General features: G+C 44.3%; 1 protein-coding gene across 2 annotated transcripts; it reads left to right on the top strand.

Moving 5' to 3' along the window:
* The first annotated feature begins 844 nt into the window (after nucleotides 1–844).
* SYT13 (synaptotagmin 13) lies at nucleotides 845–20,707 on the top strand. Of its 2 annotated transcripts, none has more exons than XM_074909421.1 (6): nucleotides 845–1,348; nucleotides 6,397–6,619; nucleotides 8,543–8,677; nucleotides 10,253–10,566; nucleotides 14,446–14,575; nucleotides 14,862–20,707. In XM_074909421.1, exons 1-6 carry the CDS (start codon nucleotides 1,166–1,168, stop codon nucleotides 15,164–15,166), a joined length of 1,290 nt encoding a protein of 429 aa, XP_074765522.1. In that variant the 5' UTR covers nucleotides 845–1,165; the 3' UTR covers nucleotides 15,167–20,707. The 2 variants fall into 2 exon arrangements, with proteins under 2 accessions (XP_074765522.1, XP_074765524.1); XM_074909423.1 differs by having other exon boundaries at nucleotides 8,525–8,677.
* Nucleotides 20,708–22,756: the final 2,049 nt, after the last annotated feature.

Below are 22,756 nucleotides of genomic sequence, written 5' to 3'. Positions count from 1 at the left end.
TTGCTTACTAGTTCCACTCTGGCTCAGATATATAGTGACCCAGAATTATAATTATCTTCTGGCCACTAGGTACTCCTTGTGAACTACCTGGAAAATGGTTGTATGTGTCACAAGAAAGACATCAAAATTTATTCTCCTCTTCCCCAAGTTGGGCAGAATGAGAAATAAGGCAAAAATAAACGGGTCAGGAAAACTTAATCACTTCATCATCTCAAGAGAAAACTGAGATTGACATGTAGCCCTTCAGGTCTATTCACGTAGGTTCTTGTACCGTGCTCCCCAGCCCACTGCCTGACACCGGTGTAGTAAGCAGTATGACTAATACTTAGCATATGTTGTTTGCGCTCTCCTCCTCTCCAGAGGAAGCAGCTTATGCACCAGTGTGTCTTGTTTGGTAGGAATTCTGTTGTCTATTTAAATAGAAATGCTGCTCTGCATTGATACTACAGAAAGCAGCTCCAGAAGGTTCAGACCCTGTGCTTTGATGGGAAGCTGGTGAGGTGTGGGATAGTGGTTAATTCCTGCATGTGTTTGCTCCCCAGACTCTGAAGAATGAGAAAGTTTTGCGTTACACGCAGGCTTTACTCTGGCTATGCTGCTATCATGCAATGCTATCATACCAGGGCTTCACAGGCCAGCACCTTTTGGCAATCACTCGTTTTGCCTTAAGACAGAAAAAAATCAACTTCTTGATCAATTTAGCAAGCTAGCCTTCAGAAATACTGGTAGAGAGCTGATCAAACATTTGGATGCACTTTCTGAGAGTTAGCTAGCAAAGCTCAGCCCCTTCTGCTGACGTCTTTCCTCTCTATCACACATCAGACTTTTCCCAGTGGAGCTGGAGAACAGGCTTCAATGAAAACTGCCTGTTTTCAGCTACATGGAGATTGCAGGCACCACAATCACTATTTCCTCTACCTGACCTGGAGCAGAAACTTCATCATTAGGATAGAAAGGTAGCCTTGTTGCCTAGCAAAGGTAGGATGATTTATCTCTGTCTCTAGATTGGTCCCTTTTCTTTGCTGCACAGGAGAATTGTTTTCAGACTTCCAAGGAGAATGAAGCCAGGCTAGAAATCGGAGTGGATGCGTGAGAGCTGCTCTCCCAGGGAGGAGAAGGAGACACGGGGTTTCTGTGATTTTTTGTGGCTGTGCAGCACAGGACAATGGTTTTATCTGCCCCAGTTATAGCCCTGGGGGCTACCTTAGGGACTGCAACTAGCATCCTTGCCCTCTGCGGTCTCACCTGCTTCTGCAAATGTAAGCAACCTGAGAAGGGACTCTCAGAAAAGGACCAAGAGGAGGACACGGAAAATACTAAGCCCAGTGTGCTTCAGCCAGCCCAGCAAGTAAGACACAGTCTCTAATTTACTCTGTGATTTTGCTTTAAATGCAGAGGGTGGGAATGCAACTCCTCTGTTAGGCTACTCAGCATGTGATTTATGCTGCCTGTTTATCTGCTTACTGTGTTCGGGATGTAACAACATGTTAATGGGAGGAGGAGTGAGGGCAAAACAGAGATGGGCTGCATGACCCACAGAATTACTGGAGCAGGAGACAGCTGCCACATTGCCAAAGAGAAAGCTGCTAATGGCAAAAATAGGGGACAAGGACTGGAAATGCTGCTTAGCTGTCAAGCCAGATCACAAGGGAAATAATTTCGTGAGGAGAGGTGACTGGACTTTACTAGGCAGCACGCAGCATTGTAAAGAGGAGATGACTCCTCCTGGGATCTCCTATAGTAGCTATTTCTCTAACTCTATTCACAATATCTTGTGGTTACTGCAGGATAGTTCCCTGTCAATAGCTGATTTCTTGTAAAAACCTTCCCTTCTCCTCACTCTGCCCCTCTAACAGAGGGGATTAATTAAGTGTGAAGTTAAAACAAGGCATTGAAATTAGAATAAAATGCAAGTGAGAATCTAGAGTGTGATGACTGGACAGTCTCTCACACTGTGGATTGCTTTTTCAACTAACTGTAAGAGCAATGTGGAGTATGGATAATGTCGGGCATCCCTGTGTGGTCTTTCTTGTCAGAATCCAAAAACCCTGATTTAGTCCTGCAAGCTCAGTTCAAGAGAGAGCAAAGGGAATTATAGGATGCTTCTAATATATTTATTAACAGGAAGCTCTCCTTCAGAAGGAAATGTTTGACTGATTTTCTTGGTTGGCTATGATCTTTAGCATGAGCTGTGACATCGGTCAATCTCTGAAAGTGTTACATGTTGACTGTTGCTCTTGGTGTTTGTATGTGCCTACGTTCTTTGCACTTTCATCTAGTCATTCAACCAAATGTTATGTCACAGCGGCCAACTCCAAAAGCCAGTGACCCACTGTATAACAGACTTTGTTTGCCTTTTAATTATCTGAGCTGCCTATTATTTTTGTATTCTTAAAGAGTGTAGCAGAAGTCCTAATTGAACTTCTCTATAATGTTTATAATTAAATACTCGCTGTCTCTCTGGCTACCACTCTTAGGCTCTTAGTAGAAAAGAGCCCTGGCATCCTCATGCTCCTGTTGCAGTTTGTTGTGAGGAAAGATGACCAAATCTACTAATTGCATTTTAAGATCTGGTGCAGATACACAGAATTGCATTAACAGAGCTTCTGGTTGCTGGGGGGTGGGAGGACAGATCCACTGACTGGGGATGAACATCTGCACTGAGAATCTTAAGACATTGCTTCTAATTCTGAGAGTTCATCCATGAGTACGATGAGCACTTCCTAGTATCTTTTTGCAGTCTCCTAGGATGAATTTCACTTGCTATTGTGTCTGATAATTTTGTCATTTCCTTTCCAGGTTCTTTTCTGTTTTCTTCTAACCTGTACAGGGGATTCGCCAACTCCTTCATATAAGGATGTACTATAATGCTGAGATTTTCTGGGTTTACTGTTAAAATGAAAGGGAAACGTGTAACTTTGACAGTCATATCACTTTGCATAGCATTTTTTTTAGCTGTTGTCTGGAACAACACTACCCACAGATAACTTTACTATCAGTCTCTTTCTACAAGAGACTTTTTGTTGTGGTAGTCTTTTAGCTCAGAAACCTCTCAAATCTTTAACTCCATCTTTGGACTGGACATTTTTCTTTTATACAGCCTATTGGGAAACATCTTGGGAAAGTGTTAATCCATCCTGGAGCTTGTCCTCCAGGGTGTCATCCTGCTTGCATGACTGAAATGAGCACTAAGGCACTGTAAAGTCCAATTAAGCCTCCGGTATCCAGCAGCTATTAGGTTCTGGTCCTCACAATATTTCTACATTCATTAAGTTCTGCAATACCTTCATCCAGTATTTGACCAACAGGGGATCAGATTATTCAACTTGCCCTCAGTGTATCACTATTACCTGAGTGATACTATTCTTTTAGCATTGTAAACTATCTAATTAGAAGTATTATTTCTAATGCTACTGGTTTGGTTTTTTTTTTTAAAAAAATGAAATCTGGCCAAATTATAGCAGCCGAATGAACATTCTGTCACAGAAAGTGCAAAATGTTCTTAGTTTGCATATTCCGTATGTTTAACAATTCTTTCCAATTAAAATAGTTTTCTTGCCAGGCATATGCATTCTCCTGTGCTATCACTGATTCAGAATCAGTCTATATACCTTGAAGGAATGAATCTCAAATTGAGTTCTGAGCTTGTAAAGTTTTATCATCTGTGTCTATGTTTATAAATTGCCCTGTCAGGACTTTTTTCCAACTACATTAGTACACTGCATGTCCCAGTCAGTGCCTGACACACTTAATTATTGAAGCCTGTCAGGGCCACTGATTCTGATAAACAGAGGTGACAAAAGAAAGATGAAGCAAGACTGCATTTTATTCACTTGGCCTGTCTCCCATGACAGTGATGCTTATATTTGCTATAGACAGAGGCTCCCTATGGACATGCCCTTCATAAGTGAGGAGGAAGAGTTTGAACACAAAGACACATCTACAGAAGAATTAAAAACTGCTGTAGATTTGCAAAGTCTCAGCAAAGCCTGAAGAATGAAGGTTCCTAAACACGTGCAGCAATGGCAACAATCTGGTGCACTGTTTGAGCGACACTGGGCAGGGACCGAGAAGGGTCATTTGCAGCCTCCTTGTTACTTTTGGTTTCTTTACTTTCACACATTTTACGAAGAACTATCTGAACTCTTCTGCTCACCTCTTTATTTAAGCTACTGCTGCTAATTTGCAAAGGGAACTTCCATAGGGCACTGCTATGTAACTAGATGAGCAGACAGCACTTGGGAACAGAGCTGGCAGCAAAAATAATAAACAGAGGCAGATGCAGTTGGAAGAGAGGGTGGGCTAGTCCCACTGTGCTTGCATATGTCTCTCATCTCTAATTCTGCAGAGCAGACAAACGAGAGGAATATTTAGATGCAGCGGAGCTCTTTGTTGCTGTGTGCTGATGGATTTCCTGACTAAATGTCTGACTTTTAGCAAGTGGAAAAGATTGCACTAACGCTATCGCACATTTGTATGGTGTTTTTCATCCTAAAGGATCTCAAAGTGCTTTGTGTGCTGGCAGCACACAGCAATACAGGCATATTGCTCTGGTGTGACGGTCAGGGACTGGTGGGACAGCGACCTTACACAGCAGCGGCTTTGGGAGACAAAGCACAGTACAGACTGACCACCATGGCAGGCACCACACGCACCTTAGGAGTAATGTTTTTTCAGAACAAAAGCAATCCATTTTTCCAAGCTGTTGTCTAGTGAGTCCTAACATATTTTGCTTGGCTGGTCTGCTTTAATTTTAGAAGAATGGAAAACTGCATTTAAGGTTTGGATGAGTAGCTTCGAATTTCCTGTCTATTTTAGGACTGATGAGGCTCACATCTCTAAAAGAGGGATCTCACTTACAGACCCGCACTGTATGACTTACATAATATCTAAACTCAGCTGAATGCTAGGTGGGTACTGCACACAGTGACATCTCTCTCTCAGCCCACTTTTCTTTCACAGCCCTTAGACAAGACAAAATGCTAGGTGACATAGTGGACTTCCTAAACACTGAGGCACTGCCTGCCTTGGGAAGATGGCTGACCTAATTAGTTATTTACCACTGCTAAGTGCATGTAACCATAGTGCTATGGTCTCCATAAGAAGAGTATCACTAAAGAGCTGAAGCCCAAGACTTATCTCTTTCCTCAGCTCTATTTCTTGAGGAATAGGTATGCTCCCTCAGGACTTGTGAACTGGGACCACGAAGTCCCAACACAGACAAGTGCTTCAGGGCATTATCTACATTCATTATTAATAGGCAACAATGAGACTAATGAAAAACTTTAATTACAATTATGAACATTTTCTGGCTTACCCTTGATCTAAACACAGAATAGGTTGGCAGGCAGCAGGGTTGGAGAGAATCCCACTGCACAATAATCAACCAAAATGTCGGTTTTACTTCTGCTTTTTGTCTTTTGCATTTTGGAAACATTATTGAAATCTGTTGCAAGGGTCAGGGTCATTTGCTAGTCAGCTTTTGTCCTTTCCCATTGATGAATCCAGTTATACATGAATCAGGAATTATTTCAGTTGTGAGCAGACAGGATTCTTTCTTGGGACATATGGAAAAGAGGACTGACATAAAAAATGACATAGCAAAAAGAGCACTACACCCTCTTTCAGGTTCTTCAGCTCGTTCCATGTTCACGATTTGGCAGGGAACTGAAATGTTAAGAATAAACGCTGACATAAATCCAACTTTCAATCCTGGTATAATGAAATGTGTGTCTGAGGGTCATGTGAGGCTCTGGTCCACAGAGCCAAGAGATAGTCCAAGATGCTGAGATGACCAGTGAATCTACTAGTCTTGGAATGCCATTGCAAGGCTCATTTGTTCAACCAGTTCTCTTTTATCTTGTGACACCATGGTTGTACTTGCTACAAGTGACTGTTCGATCCATGCCTTTGCCTTTCTAATGTTTACTACATACTCATGTAAAATGTTCTAAAATATGTGGGTGGTTATAACCCCTTGATCTTGGATTTGACTTCAGACACCAGGTTAAAAATTATACTTCGGTCATGGCAAAATTAATTTCATGGTTGATTTCTGTGTTAAGAGAAAACACAGACATGAAAGAAGGATTCACTGATATGGGAACAGAGGAGTAATCAAAAAATAAAGGCATCTCTTTTTTTTTGTTGTTGTTGCAATCAAACATACGTAGAGAGGTAAATCTAAAAATACATACACCAAGTAGAAGGGTATTGGCTTTGGCAAGAAAATCTCTGGATATATAGGCAGTTGTTTCTTCAACCCAAGAAACAATGATGGTAGGAATGACCAGAGGCACCATCTTTTCTCCCTTTGTCTCAGCTCATTTAACATTGAGACAATAAGCAGAATTAGTCTAATTAGTGCAAAGTAATGAACAAGGTTTTAATTTTCAGTTCAACGTTAAGAAAACTGCAGAGCCAGTCCAGCCTCGAGCACTCCTGAAGTTTCCCAACATTTATGGCCCCAAACCAGTAGTAACTTCACCTGAAATTGTTAACTACACGCAGTACTCCCTGAAGACAACAGAAGAACCAGCTCCTGGAAAACATACTGGTTTGGATGAGAACAGGATGAAGATACAAGTCAACGAAGAGCTGTTTGTTCTCCCTCAAAACGGTAGGAGCATTTGGTCTTCAGATTAACAGTTGCTTTTCTCGGTGTAGATCTGTAATACTTCAGAGCGTAATGTGATTGGAGCTAGAGAAATAAATGTGAAAATGAAGACATGGGGTGCTTTTCACTCTATTATCATGAGCGTTGTGAGTTCAGTCTTCAATGCACATGTTTAATAGAAAGTAGTCATGGAGCTCATCAGGACGTTCAGATAACAAAGCTGTAGTTCCGTCTGACTGTAAATTTTTTTTACCTAAACATCTTTAGTGTTGAAGAATCTGGCACGCTAGAAGCAGACATATTGTAGAAAAATGCTTTTTTAGTGTAGTTTTACTGAGAGCAGTTGCCAGAATATGGTGAAATACCTGGCCAAAACTAGGCAGAGTATCTCCTCCAGGACAAATGCTAGCTGTTTAGCACTGTCCTTGCCCGGGACATTGGCAGCAGGGGTTCAAGCTTCTACTCTATTTTCTCTGCTGCTTTTTTTCTAACGGTTAGGTGAGATGGTCTTGGCTTGTTGTAATATGCAGTGAAATCTAAGGTTGACACCTCAGATATTTTTGCCAAACAGAATTCTTGTTTTCCAGCCAGCCCAAAGGGTAACGTGCCAATGCCTGGAACATAAGATTCCTGGAGCCTGAGAGAAAATACAATGTTAATTATACACATCTGGCAGCATGTCTGGGTTGCTTCCATACTGATTTTTACCTTCATAGATGTCTTTAACAGGATAATTGGCTATTATGGTTACTACATTAATAAAACCTTCCTGAAGATTTGTCAGAGACACTATGCCATCTGTCATGGTTTTTTGTTTTTTTTTTTTTTTTTAACAAAACTCTTTTTAGTTTTTTTTAAATTGCTTGAGATTATATTTTTATCCTTCTGGGAGGATGTTTGCTACATTCACCCCTCCTTTCTGAGACTAGTGAGTATGGAAAAGAAAGTACCATGGGAAGCAGCTGCATTGGAGGAAGAGACTGAGCCACATCCTTACGTGTCAGGGAGAAGATTATAGGGTGGAGAGGCTAAAGGATGATGGCTGCATGTAGGCTAAAGCTTTATACAAGTGTGTTGGTGTAAGAGCCTCTCCACACTGCTAATGGCACAAGCGAGTTGCTTCCTGCTGTGCCTGATTTCATAGCTCAAGTGTTGCTGAAATAAACCAAGAATCATTGAGTTTTCCTTTCAGTGCCACATTGAACAGGTCTGGACTGTGGCTGAGGTTTTTAGGAGGGCTGGTCCCACTGTTGTTTTCTGTATGAATCAAAACCGACCTTGCAGATAACTGCTTTTGATGACAAAAAGCTGTGGCTTCCCTTTTAGTCTTGCAACTTGCTTTATTTCTGTATGAAATATGTACTCTAAAATCACACATGGAGAAACTGTCTCACAGCTCCCCAAGTTCATTATCTTCAACCTGGTCAAGAGCTATGGAAATAGATGTCTTCTGCATCAATAAAGACTCTATTGTTCAAATTAAAAAATGCTTAGAGAGGTCTGAACTAATGCAGAGTTGCATGACAGCTCAAAAGCAGATTCAATTTCTCATTCCAAAGAACACAAGTTTTATTTTACCAGTGTGAGTTAAAAACGATTTTAAACAATAAACCAAGTAATGAGTGTAGTTTAGACACCTTGGCTTAGGCACCAGGTGGAAGAGAAGGTGTGTGAACCATCTTAGAGCACAAGGTAGTAGAGAGCAGAAGGCTTGTCCAACTGCTGTAGAAAGAGCTGAAAGTGTGAGAAAACAGAGCAAAAAGGAGATATGGTGATGGAGGAAGAAGGAACATAAATTATACTCCTGCATACATGGTGCAGGAATAGTAAGACATTTAGAAAAGTCGAGTCACGACAGGGTAGATGTGGATTTGTTCTCCTTGGAAGGTGAAGGCCTGCTTGCTAAAGGGGTTATTTCGGTTCCAGGTGTCGTAAAGGACGTGTGTGTCACAGAACACTTGAACCCCGAGAGGGCAGCCAGCTGTAACCAGGCCCCTGAGCTGCGCTACTCCCTTGCATATGATCAACAAAAAGCCGAGCTGTGTGTGGCCCTTCTAGAAGGTAAGGGACAGAGATCTTCCACTGGTGATTCTACATCTGGAGGCTACAAGACATCTGTGATTTTATAGAGAGATCGCCTCCTACCTTAAAATCAACTTGTGTCCCCAGGACCACTGGATGTCTCACTGGTTCTGGGCTTGCAGAATAGAAATACCTGTCAATGTCACTGCTTGAAGTGAGCCTGCAGGGCATGGCTTGGGAAAAATTGTTTGCACAGTTCAAAAGCAGATGGCAGGAACCAGGCTGGGCTCCTCCAGCCCCAGACATGGTACAAAGCAACATCTTATTTTTATTTTTTCCTTTCAGGGAAGGGGGTTGCTATCTCCTTCCTCTCTGTAACTTTCATTCTTCAACTTAACCCACTCCCTACAATCTCTTTCTCAAGTGCAGTGAAAGGCTGAGGTGGAGATATCAGACTTATCTTGTGGGGCGCTGAGGAAGGTCCCTCTGGCTGCACCCGGCCAGGCTCTGTGTCACTCTCTGAAGTGGGAACTGACAACTGTAACAGCTTCTCTGCTCAGGGCTGGAGCATTATCAGCTCCTCTGTGAAAGTAAAATAAGCTGACTGAATAATTCATACACAGTGCAGATCTCTGTGGAAGCCTAATCAAATCACACCCTCTGAAGGAATTGAAAGGGTGCTAAACGGCACCCGCTGCTCTGGGCTGCCTGCCAGCAGCAAGCCCACAGCTCCCCTCCAGGGTGGACACCCGGGTCTGCCGGTGCCACCCGGGCTCTCCCGCATGCGTGTCCCACCCTGGGTGCCCCCACTCACCCGGGCAGGATCCAGCTCTTCTCCCCAGCTCCACTCCCCTGGGAAGCAAGAAGAGCCTCATGAACCATGAGACCTGGCAGCTCAGGTGCAGCTGTCCTCGGACTGCAAGGGCATCAGCTTTGCCCACAAAGCCATGCTGTTCCACGAGCCCTTGGAGGGAGGTGTGCTCCTCTTGCTGTGGAGAAGGCAGCACAACGCTGTCAATGCAACTGAAGGCGTGTGAAATGCCAGTCTCACTCTAGGCTTTTCATGTAAAGGGGATATAAAATTAGGGATGAAAGTTGAGCTGTGGAATGGCTTCTGAAGGAGTCATTTACCAGAGTCTGGACAAGCAGAATGAAATAACCCTTAGATGTATCCCAGACTGGCCTGCAGAGGTGGATGTGTGTCATGAGGGAGGTCTCCCCCAACTCTGATGCCTGTGACTGACCATCTTGCTTTTAAACAATTTGAAGCTTTCTTTGCATGCCAGGGAAAAAGTAAATGAGAGCTGCCCATCCCTGTGCCATGCTGTGTCACATCTCATTGCTGCTCTGCATCTTTCAAGTTTACTTCAACTCAGCTGTTTCTCCCCCGAACGCTGACAGAATCCTTCTGCAGCGGCAGAAGGACAGGACATTGTGCAGCATGAGGAAAACACCACAACATGGGCTCACGGCTTAGTCTGCCCCATGCAAGCAGGAACAGGGGTCAATATGTATGCAGCTGATTTATGACTTTCATGAAATAAGCAATTTAGCCACAGATATTTCAGGGTTATCTTTTGTAAGAGGTCCTTAAAATCAGTCTTTCTTTTCCAGCTATGCATGGCAGAATGAGAGGGGACCAAGATGCTGGCTGCCATTGCTACATAGTGGGTACACTGGTGAGCAAGTCAGGTATTGCTGAGGCCCAGACAGAGCTGAAGAAGAAGGTACTTCACACGGTTTGGGAGGAGGTTTTGCGATTCTCATTAACAGAGGAGGAGATGCCAGAGGGGACGCTGACTCTCACCCTGAGAAACTGCGACAAGTTCTCCAGACACAGCATTGTGGGGGAACTCAAACTGAGTCTTTCTAACATGGAGGAGTCCTTTGGGATGGCCCAGTGGGAAAGGCTAAAGACCCCAGAGAAGGTATGGACTAAATCTGGGTTGGTAGTCTAGAAATTAAGATGTGTCAAAACTCCCTCTCCTCCTCTCTCAATTACATGAAAATCTGACACTGATGTCTGTAATTCAAAGCCTATGTCCAGAAAAAGTTATGTGAGTTTCTGTGAATCAGCGGTGCAGGACCACAGTGGCAAGAACAGAGAGTGCCTACAGAGCAGGAACAGAGGGACTCTCAGAGCTGGGTTCAGGTAGGGCACATGCCAGAGAGACTTAAGTTAGGAGTGAAATACACTGTTGGGAATGAAATATTTGACTGAAGGCCACTTATCCCTACTGGAATCAATCCAGAAGTGCTATTCTGGAAGATGTCAAATATCACTCATTGCAATGTGTTGGTTTTCTTAAATGTCAAAACCTCCCTTCCCTTCCTTATCCACACCTTCTCTGCTGCACAGATGGGGAAAATGGAGAGAAGGATTCCAACAGTACTTGAAGTAGGTACAGGGGATGCTTCATTTTCACTGACTTCTTGCACATTTCCTCAGGAGCCTTTTCCCTGACATGAACTAGATAGTCTTCTAGCAGCAACAACACACTTAACAGCATGGCAGCAGGGCGCTGCTATTGTTGCTACTAGTACATTGCTACAAACAGGTACCTATTGTACTCTGGTGCAGCACCGAGTGAGCAATGCAAAACAATGACAGCATTGTCGTGAAGCATGCTGAAATATAAATTATTGCCTGTCACCGTCAGGGGTGAGGAATCTCCACTGAGTTGGCCACAGACATAGTTAGCATTTCTTATTTCCAATAATGCTAGTTTATCTGATTGCCACTTGAATGCTAATAGGGCTGGCCACTCTAGAAAACCTCTGGCAGAGAAAGATGCAGCAGAATCAAATGGGTGGTCTGAATCAGTTTAATAAACTTCAAGCACAAGGTTAAACATTTGCCTAACATAGCTGAAAATTGAAATGAATTCCCAGACTGCTGCTGTAAAAGGAGAAGTCCAAAAGAAATTATTCCAATATGATGATTTAAATTCCTAAACTGAGATAGATGGAACCCCTCCCTGTCCCACTAATCTACTGTAGTATCTGCTTTGTAAGCAATGCCCGAGGAAGAGCCTGTTCACAGAAGTGGTCAGTTGTCACTCAAGTACACCTGACGGAGTCCTGACATGCTGGGTACTCTGCCTTGGTCCAGCTTCTCCTGCATAGAAAGAGGGCAGCATTCATTTCTTCTCCAGGCTGACAGCACAAGGTTAACACTAACAGTACTGCTGCACAGTGCCCCAGTTTGAGCTGAGGATGTGCAGTGAAAGCTGAATTTGCGTCATCTGGGACCTGAGAGAGCCAACCATTGCACAGATAGCATATATACAGATCTTGAATCATTCATCGAGAACCAGAGCGGGAGGGAGTGAGGAAGAGCTGATCAAAAAAAAAAAAAAAAAAAAAAAGGAGCTATTTTTGACAGCATCCATCCAGGAACAAAGTTACTGGGCTTTGTTTAAAGTCTGACATTACCTTGAAAAGCCATGAGCTGCAGAAATTTCATTCCTAGCTTCCCAGTAATTCTCCCCCCCCCCCCCCCCCCAAGCTCAGAGGGGAGCTTACAGCTCACCAGGTAATGTCATTAGTATTCAGGAATTCATGGACTGCTGTGAGCAATGCAAAGCCTAGATATTGCAGACTGATATCCTTATCTTGTCTTCCTTTCCTCCCAGTGCTTTAACGACAGCGATGATAGTGGCTCCTTTGCATAGCACCTTCCCTTTTGTGATTTCGTGGTGCCTGGCACACCACGTAATTCATTGATGACCCCCTGATGCTTTTTATCCTTATTGCACGGAAAGGAAACCGGAGCTCTAGTGGTTGTGTGAATTTGCAGGGTTTCAGCACAAAGTACAGGTTATGGATTTAACAGGAAAAACAAAAAAAGCAAAAACCCAGAAGGAAGGGGAAGGAAAAGTACCTCTGGCTTGGTCTCTTCATGTAAAACTCCAGCAGAGACCAACCACTGTAGATTTTGGATTTGTGTGGAGAGAGGCTGGTCAAAAACTTGATGAGAATATTAAGAGCTAGAAAGCCCTAAATACAAGATGTGACACGTATGTGCAATGTGTGTGTTTGAGTGTCCGTGAGTGCGTGCCTGTGTGCACGTTTACCCTATCCCCCAATCTCCCCTGTATCTATCTGTGCCTGGAGCTACAGGAACCAAATTCTAGCCAAGAGCTATAGAGTGGGACCTGGTGAGATGTAGAGGGGATAAATAAACAAAAGCAGCTTATGACTTGCCTAAAAAGTGGTTTTGTATTGAAGTAGTACTTGTCTCTCCATGTACAAACACCTATTCTTTTGTCATGGATACACAGCTATTAGAATCTGCCTCTGTCTGGTTTTATGTGTGGGGTTTTCTAAGATCCACCTAGATTTAGGACAGGATTTATGTAAGTGAAAGGCATATGAGCCCTTCATTGCTACCCGTGTGCTTGAAAAAAAGATTTACTTTGGCTGATTTGGGATTGAATTTCAGGCTTCCTTACTAATGGCCTCCCACCTGATTTGTGCACGACAAATAAGTCATTCAAACCAGACAGCGATGACAGCCATGTTTTCTGGAGAGTCAATCAGCTCATGCGGAGCATACAGGGGCCTGTCCTTGCCTGTTACGAGTAACCAGGTGAAAACTTAATTTCAGATATTTATGGCTCACTTAGAAGCGAGAGTGCAGAGCACAGAAATGGCCTGGAGAAGGGCCGTCTGTCCTAATGCGTGTAAATCATGCTAAGGAGTCCAAAGGGAGTCTATTGAATTGACATTGGCTTTCTGGGACTCTTCTGGGTCATTAACCTCACACTACACCAGATTTCTGTCACAAGCTCCTACTCGCTGGGAGAATAACTGCTTCCCTTTTGCCCGTTGCCACAGGCTGGCAGCTCTGCACACGCTGGCATGGCCTTTCCCTCCTTCCCTGCTGGCTCCCAAGGAGGAAGCGGCACCGCTCTCCCAGCCGAGAGCAATGGGTGCTGTGGTCACCTCCCGCCGCTTCCCCCTCCGGGCGTGCTGGCCCATTGCAAGGGGAAGGAAGAGGAGAAAGGTCAGGAGGCTAAGAGGCCGATCACTAATGGGAAGAAAGGCATGAAAGAAAAGGGGAAAAAAAAAAGTGTGGCCCCCTGAAGAGAGCGGCCAGATGGTTCAGTGCTTTTGCCCTGGAGGAAATCCCTCAAGGGAGAGCTGCTCACAGGCCTGGGGGAAGACAGGCAGGGAAGGAGGATTGTTCCGAGCTCATGGAGGATTTCAGACTGGCTGTTTTTTTTTCCCACACCAAGTAAGGGTGTCAGAGGAGGTTCATCTCCAGCTCCAGGTCTCACTGTGCAGCACAGACCTGGGTATTGCCTTGCTCTTCCCCAGAGCACCCTACACTCCTGCTAGGCAGGGTGGGCTGAGGTCCACGTCTGGTCAGACCCTCCCGACAAAAAGAGCTGCTGAAGTGAAGAATGAAATATGAAAAGCAGTAATGGAAGTAGGGGACATTAATAAAGGGCAGCTAGGTAATCTCTCAAAAAAATAATACCTGTATACCTGCATGTAGTTCAGCCCCAAATCCTCTTCTGACTAAATAGTCCACTAAAAGTAGATGTTAGGAAGCAAGTACTCTTCAGAAACAAAAGAAGCCAGTAACTCACATGATCTGGGCTTTATGACCAGACGAGCCCTCTCAGATATATTTGCCAGGTTTATTTTCATCCAGTGTAACTGGAAAGACCTGTACAAAGACAGGGAGACAACTTGGTCAGTCCAGGACCTTCTCTCCATCACCCTGTACTATTTAGTTTTCCTAATGGTATGGCCAGGATCGTATAAGAAATTAAAGCTTCCTGTGTCTCCATTTCCAGGAGCCGTCTACAGGCCATGGGGAGGTTCTGCTCTCTATCAGCTACCTGCCAGCAGCTAACCGCCTGCTGGTGGTGATTATTAAGGCTAAAAATCTCCATTCCAAGCAGCTGAAAGATCTACTTGGCAACGGTGAGTAGAATAGCTAGAAAACAGAGACTGTTGTTTCTGCTGTTATGTAAATCTAGGAAGAAAGTGGCAAGGGTGGTATTTGACAGAAAAAAAAAAAAAAATAAAAAATTAGATGTTTGGCTTAGAAAGCCAAACAGATTTGAGTAATTTCTAAAAAGTGAAAACCAAACCCTTCAAGACCAGCTTCTTATGTTGTCTCTCAGTCTGATGTCACTAGTTAAAATTATTTTGCATTAATTTTGTTGCATGCTCATCAATACAGTGTCTCTCTCCACTTCCTATACAGATGTTTCTGTCAAGGTGACACTGAGGCACCAGTCCTTGAAGCTGAAGAAGAAGCAGACCAAACGTGCAAAACACAAGATCAACCCTGTGTGGAATGAGATGATCATGTTTGAGGTGCCTCATGAGCTGCTGCGTGCCTCCAGCGTGGAGCTGGAAATGCTGAGCCAGGATGGTGATGGGCAGAGCCATGTGCTCGGCAAGTGCAACCTGGGCTTACACGTCATGGGAACGGAGAGGAACCACTGGGAAGAAATGCTGAGGAACCCCCGGAGACAGATAGCCATGTGGCACCAGCTCCACATGTAGGCTCAGTCGGATTTCCATCAGGCCTCTGAGCCTGGGGGAATAAGCTGCATTTCACCTTCCACCTTCCCCTCCTCAAAGTTGCTCAGAACAGCATTTTTCATACACCACCTTCTCTGATTTTCCTGCCTCATCCTAGCCCAAGGAACTGTCTGGAAAATTTATTTAAAGGACAATCTCTCGCCTAATCGAGTAGTTCTCTCAAACAAGGGGTTTGTCTGCCTGGATGGTTTGAATTAATTTTATTAGCTTGCCCACTGTCATTTCCATGAGGTCCCTGTTTCTGTAGAGAAGCAGAGGAGAGCAAAGGTATCATGGAAATGTAAGCCACTCCTTGGCATCTGCCACTGTCACCCAAGTCCCTTGATGAGTGCTGGCTCCATAATCACAGACACACAGCAGATGTTTTACTAGTCACTTTTTTTCATAATACTTTAAAAGACTTTGAGAAATGAAGATCACAAAATTAACTTTTTTAGACCCAAAGTATCATCATGAGAGTGAAGCCAGTGTGCAGTAGATGGGTACCTAGAAAAAGATACAGAACTAAGGGAGAGAGCAGAGGAAGAAGAGAGTGGGACAGCTAACACTATCATCCTGTGCAGCCTTTGAAGCAAACACTGCCAAACAAGAAGACAAATACCTTCCTTTACTTTTGTTTCCTGGAGTGTTTGATACCTTGTATTTAGGATTCATTAAAACTACCGAAAATATGAACATTTCAGGATCCTTTAGCAGAATACCTATATCTTTTATCTTTCTACAGTGTCACCCAGGAAGACACTAAACATGGACATGAAGTTGATGTTACCTCCAAAAACTTGGACCAAATCTTTATCCTTACTCACATCTTTTCTGTTTGATTTTTTTCTGAGTTAGAAAGTTTCAGATACTCTAATTATATTCCAAACTACATCTAAGACTAGGCAAAAGAAGTGGAATAATTTCATACCTTAGTAGTTGATTGATGTTTTTGATTTGACAGTTAACTATTGCACTCAAATCCTCATACCAGCACTACCTGAAGACAACCCTTAAGAACTGCCATGTATTTCATCACCTCCAGACAGAAGGAATTGACTGACCAGACAGACTCTCCAGGGCTTGGGTTTTTTTGTGTGCATTTTCAAGATTTGACGTGGTTTAAATGTTACTGTTTACTGTCCTTTTTTTGTGTCTAGATGGCCTAAAAGTCTAGCCTTGGCAGTGATGATGTTATGACCCCATAAGCACACTGCTTGTCCTACTGCTCTATTTCAAGCTGTAGACACAGCTTGAAGAGTCTTCCCTGGGGACAAGGCATCCAAAAATCTGAAAACAGAACAGTATGGTTCGTAGCACTGAAAAACTCAGAGAACTTCATAGTGGCAGGGTCAGATTGATACTCCGTTTAATTCAAAATATTAAGCTACACTTTATCTAGTATCCATCCCATTTTGATGGCTTAGTCAAACGTGTCTGGCAGATTGCCAGGTGAAGGTTGCCATCACGTTAGCATGGGGAGACCAGAGACCAGTGTCTGAAAACTGGCTGAAGCATCAGGCACAGTGGATTATGAACAGAGGAAAGAAGTTCAGATGGAAGCCAGTCACTAGAGATGACTGGGGCCACTAGTGGGACTGACACTGTTTAACACCTTCATAAATGACCTGGACAATGGGGCAGAGCATGCCCTCAGCAAGTTTGGAGATGATATAAAACTGGGAGTAGTGCTTGACACAATAGGCAATTGTGCTGCCATTCAGAGGGATGTGGAGAGGCTGGAGAAATGGGCTGGCAGAAACCTCCTGAAATTCATCAAGGAAAAGTGCAAAGTCATGAACCTGGGGAAGAACAACCCCATGCACCGGTGCAAGGCTGGGTGCTGACCATCTGGGAAGCGGCTTTCCAGAAAAGGACCTAGGGTGTCTTGGTGGACACCAAGTTGAACATGAGCCAGCAATATGCTCTTGCAGCAAAGAAGGCCAACAGTGTCTTGTGCTGCATTAGGAAAAGCATTACCAGCAGTCATGGTGGGGTGATCCTTCCTCTCTACTCAGCACTGGTGAGGGCACGTCTGAAGTGCTCTGTCTAGTTCCAGGCTCCCCAGTGCAAGAAAGATATGGACTTACTGGAGAGAGTGCAGCAAATGGCCACGAAGATGATTAAGGGACTGGAGCATCTTGTGTAGGAGGAGAGGCTGAGAGAGCTGGCAATGTTCAGCCTGGTCAAGAGAAGGGTCAGGGGGGCAACTTACTAACGTATAAAAACCTGATCTAGGAGAGGAGAAACAAAGATGGAGAAAAATGCTTTTCACTGATGTCCAGTGACAGGACAAGAGGCAAGGGCACAAATCGCAATGCAGGAAATTCTATTTGAACACATGGAAAAAAAAAAAAGAAAAAAAACCTCTTTTACTGTGAGAATGATCAAACACTGGAACAAGATGCCCAGAGAGGTTTTTGGCAGTCCCCAACCTTGGAGACACTCAAAATCTGATGTGATACAGCACTGAACAACCTGCTCTAGTTTACCTGACTTTGAGCAGAGGTAGGTTTATACAAGATTATCTCCAGAGGTCCTTTCTATCCTCAGTGATGCTGTGATTCTGTGAAGAGACTGACAACTGTTATCTTTACACTACTATTCCCTTTATAGGTGGTATGGCCAGGAGTTACAGGATCATTTTGAAGAAATATCTTTGACCGAACAAGAAAACAAACAAACAGAAATCGAAGTATACCAATGAATCTTACACCCAATGTTTTAATCCCTGTTATTGCTCCAGGGGGATTTAAACAAAAAGAAAATGGACTTGTTGTTTTGCTCTATGGATTTTTGTTCATTAACAAAAAGCTGTGAATAAACTAGACACAGGGTTTTAGTTGACAGTGAATTCTTAATAGTTGCTATATTCATGATTTGCCCGTAGATATACCTTTAGAATCATTATTTCCATTTAAGCGCAAAAATTGTTGTAATTTTGGCCTACTCTACATAGTGTTCCTGGCAGCACTGTGATTCTTCCTTCTTTTTAGGATAATGATAAGAAGGATATTTGCCTGGCACCAGAAAGCCTGAAGGGCCAAATATTTGCCTTGCTGCCAAGAGATTTCTCCAGTTCTGCCTCCTGCAGATGAGCTTTTTATAACATCTTGGTGACTGTAAACAGCATTATCTGCCTCTGCCCCTGGTAATTTTGGCATACCCCGTAATTAGATAGCAATCCTATAGCATCTGAAGGAATTGCCTCTTGCAATCTTATTTTGCTGGGACAAAATAATGTCCCATTTTACAGCAGAAAAATATGTATATGCACACTGCTTAACCACAAATCTGTCTTAGGAGCAAAGCGGTGCCATCAGTGTTAACAAGCTGTTGTTCCCTCCCTTGCTGGAATGGTATTTAGATGGGGAAAAGAGGAAGAGTGAAAATGCATGCATCTTTCCCGGCTGGATCATTTTTGTTCTCTTGCATTTTAGCCTTGAAAGAATGTTTCTCCCATTCAGCCCAGGCTGAACAAAGACTGCCAGGTGTTTATTTAATGAGGCAGCCATTTGCTATGCTGGGTCTGAAAGCAAGCACAGTTAAGGGTGCTGGCTGGCCTGACCAGGAGGAATGCTGCTACGTGTGGTACGGGAGGGCCAGGGATGCTCAGTCTGGGCCCTTTTGAACTCTGGTAATAGGAGCTGTTTGTCATCGCATTCCAGCACCTGCCCAGGGCCCTGTCCTCATCCCTCTGAACCTCCTGTATCGCCTGTTCAGCAACCCTTGCATGCCCCTGAGCCCCAGCACCCCAAGGGCCGGAGGTGCTAAACTGGCCCAGGCAGACAAACTGCGGGCAGTTCTGGTGGTAGATGACAACGTCATGAATATAAACACAAAGTATTTGGAAACTGGGTGCCATCATATCAAGCAGCTTCAGCAACACAAGCTGTTAAAGTGTCACTTAGGTGCAATAAAGCCAGAGAACCGATGCAGACAGCCCCATGGTTTTCAGCCTCTGAAGGTGTAAATACAGGAGCATCAGTGAGCATCACTAACATGTCTTAAATTAAAGGGTGCTGCTTATAAACTGCATAAGAGAAGAAGCAAAAAAAACCCAGTTATGGCAATTAATGTTCTTTAGCTATATGTGTGTGACCAAAATTAGCCATTAAGAGTCCCCAGTGGCTATTCAGTGGTTGCACTGATTATTCTGCCTACTATAACCCATTAACATGAAGAAGCTGGAAGCCAAGGGACTGTAGGGAAAAAAATGGGGGGTGGGGGGCAGTCTACCTGGTTGGAATGAACAATCCTTTTCACAAAGGGCCAGAGATCTGCGAGTTTCAGGACAGGGATTCACAGTCCCCTGTCCAGTGACAAAACCCACACAACACAACTACTGTAAAACAGAATGAGAAATGCAGCTCCCATGTTGCATCCAGCATCACCTGGCAGAGGTGATCTCCTGCTGTGGCTGCTGTTCAGAGGAGGGGACTGAGAGGCCAGAGAAAATAACTTGTGACTACACTAAGGAATTACTTGATTAAAATATGGATTGTAGTCATATGTTGCTTTGCCTCAACCTGCCGTCAGAGCTACATCTTCCCCAACAAAAGACCTGGTTTGATTTTAGGCAATTTGTGCTACAGTAGAAGAGATTAAAAAGCACAGATCATCAATAGTCACTAAATCATTTCTGGGATGTTTCAGACTCATTACTACCCTCAGTCTGCTTTCTCAGTTGTAAGGAGGAGTAGTTGCATCTGGTGTCCTGTAAGGGTAACACTTTTTCAGTGCACAGTTTTCCCCCCACTTCTTGTCCCAAATATCGTTGCAAGGTGATAGGAACGATGTGTGCTTTGCAAAGAGGTAACACATCAGAAATTAATGGAAAATTCCCTTCAACAGGCCTGGGAAAATCTTCAGGGTCAACTATTCTCCCAGGAATTACTGTGCTTTCAACAACTTGAACAAAAGTACTTTGCATTTTGCTAGTATCTGTCATCAGTATTGTCTGGCAGTAGTGTCCAAAGACATCCATTTTTTCCCAGAAAGGAAGAGTTTGTAATTTGGGCTCTAGAAATACAGCCCAAAGTTTGTCCAAATTTTCCTGTTGTCTAAGATGGGTTAAGCATGATGACATTTAGTAAGAGCTGGGAGCTAAGGTGACTTGGACCATACTTGCTTGCGCTCTTTAGAAGGTCCATTTGAACAGCAGAGGTTTGGCGGCATTTTTTATGTATTTCAGATTTTAACTAAGTCTCAAAATGTATTTCGTTCATTTGCTGAAAGATAAGCATGATGAGTAAATACTAATACTTGACCCTTTATATTGTTTCTTCCATTGGTAATAATCAAATTGTGCAAGAAGAGTAGCAAAGTGAAATAGTGCTTTGTGGCCTTCCAGCATGAGAAGGTTTTTCTGCTTATTCAGTCCTTTATCGTCCCAATGTGTTTATTGTACGAAGCCAGATATTGTTTGTCAAGACTCTATATTGTTCTCACAGTCCAAAGCACAAATACAGAGCATGAGGTTTGGCCATTGTGTCTAATGTTACAGCACAATATGTAAATCACTGCAAGTAAATAATTCCAAACTCTATCAACAGTGTGTCTGCGTTGTTTACTCTGGTGTAAGCCCCCTCTGCGTGCAGCTCATCTAAGGGGTACAAAGTACTGGGGTGAGCCAACAGAGCAGGTCCTCTGAAGGGTGTCATCAAGGGGTGGGTGCATAATGAGAAGGGGAGCAGTTGGCAATGGAGTCCTATCCTGGACAAGCACAGGATATCTATTGGCTTTTTCAGCAAGGTGGCAGCTAAACGGAGCTGTAAAGACTTTCCTGCAGCTGCGAAGAGATTAGGGAATAGAATCCGGGAAACTGGTTTTCTCCCAGATACTGGCTCCATCTCGAAACAAAACTAAGAAGTGAATTTGAGTTCAGTCTTTTTGCAAGTCTCTGTACTTTCAAGGTGGTGCCGATGATACTCTGTAAACCATGCATCTGTAAGGAGCAATACCTACTTAGCTGACCTAATACAGTCACTGAAATAAGCTGGTTCCTGACAAGACATAGAGATCAAAAACAGCACATAAAAGTAAGAGAAGAACAGTTTTTTGGGGGCAGGAGTGGAAGTATTTACCTCACTGACAGTTTGGGGGCACTCCCTCACCCATCACAGTCAGTGTTAAAGCACAAGGAGAAACAACAAAGTGAGTCCGTGGGGCCCCAGGCTGCTGCTCGCTTTGCAAAGACAGTTGCCACCAGCCTGTCAGCTGCACAGCTAGGCTGATGCTACTGAAGCATCTGCCACAGAGGTGGAGGAAAAGGGGCTGTATTTTTGCCTCACAGGATGTTGAACACGGGTGGCGAGTTTGCCAGGGACTATCCCGTCCGCTTAGGGGATTAGTGCGGGGTTACTCAGTAATTCCCAGCCCTGTACATTGAAAAGCAGCAATAGCCTCTGCAGAACAGTTCCTCTCTTAACCTTGCTGTTCATTATCACTTTGGATTTACTAGAAGCTTTTTCCTCCCCCCCAGTATTTGAAAATTAAAATGGGACTGGCCTGTAATCCTCTCTCTGCCAGGAGCGAGTGGCACCTAATCCAGCAGCTGTGTCGAAGCCATTACCAGTGCTAGCCCTGGAGGTTTGCAGCCAGTTCCTCCACTTCCCTGAACATTGAATAAACCCATGGAGGAAGGGGCTCCAACGTGCCGCTGAGAAGACAGCTCAGACCTAAAACCTGCCTGCTCCCCAGTTTTCCAGGGCAGCTCACGAGGTGCTGCGGTGGCCCGGAGCACGGCTCTGCAAACCCCATCCCCTGCCACACACGGGTCCCTGTCCCATTCCTGTCCTGTCCTCGGGGCTGCTCTCCCGGAGACCCCTGCACACCTCCAGAGGGACCACCAGTCTCCCCAGAAATGGGGCAGCTGACAGCAGCGCAGACAGCATGCTTGTTTTTTCCCTTGGATTGAAACTTCAAAGGGGGGACTTCAGAGAGCCGAAAAGTCTGGTTAGCGCATATGCTGTTCTGCGGGAGCCTTTGATTATCCTTCAGATATTTTTAGAGTCTCTTGTAAATGAGCTGTGGCTCTGTTCATGTGGCAACAGCTCTGTGAGCAGCAGTCTCCGGTCCCCTGTGCCCACTGCTCTGTGCCACTGTGGGGCCGGACTCACGGCACCACCCCGATGCCTGCTCCAGCCCTATGATTTAAACACCTCGGGGGGACACCCACTGAAACCCACTGGTGTGCTCGGCTGCCTGCATCTCCCCTCCCGCCTCAGGAGAGGCAGGTAGGGAAGACAGCCCCCAGGAAGCACTGCAAACCCCCTCTGGTTATGCCTGTAAACCCTCAGCATTGCAGGCACCACACTCCTCCTGTTTCCAGGATGAAACAACATATTGGGTTTTTTTGCTAAATCAAGTTTTAAGTGCCAGCTGCTAACAACAGCCGTCTCCGTGGAGCATGTCCAGGACACCAGCAGAGCTGGGGAAAAGCGTGCCAGGCTTTAATGCTATGACAACCATCACGGAGGAATTTTTCAATTTCCTTTTCACTCATATTGACATAAGAATCAGAGGTCCTAAAAATGAAGGGCAGGCACCTTTAGCTCTGGATCATGTGAG

This window comes from Athene noctua, chromosome 6, assembly GCF_965140245.1.
Source record: "Athene noctua chromosome 6, bAthNoc1.hap1.1, whole genome shotgun sequence".
NCBI lineage: Eukaryota > Metazoa > Chordata > Aves > Strigiformes > Strigidae > Athene > Athene noctua.
Note: the sequence above shows the minus strand (reverse complement) of the source record. Positions and strands in the feature narration are given on the sequence as shown.

Excerpts from the sequence above, each read along its gene's own strand:
- SYT13 (XM_074909423.1), top strand. The coding sequence starts at position 1,166 with ATGGTTTTATCTGCCCCAGTTATAGCCCTGGGGGCTACCTTAGGGACT. Across the intron at positions 6,620-8,524 it reads GTTTGTTCTCCCTCAAAACG|GGGTTATTTCGGTTCCAGGT; the intron begins GTAGGAGCATTT and ends TGCTTGCTAAAG. Across the intron at positions 10,567-14,445 it reads GGCTAAAGACCCCAGAGAAG|GAGCCGTCTACAGGCCATGG; the intron begins GTATGGACTAAA and ends CTCCATTTCCAG.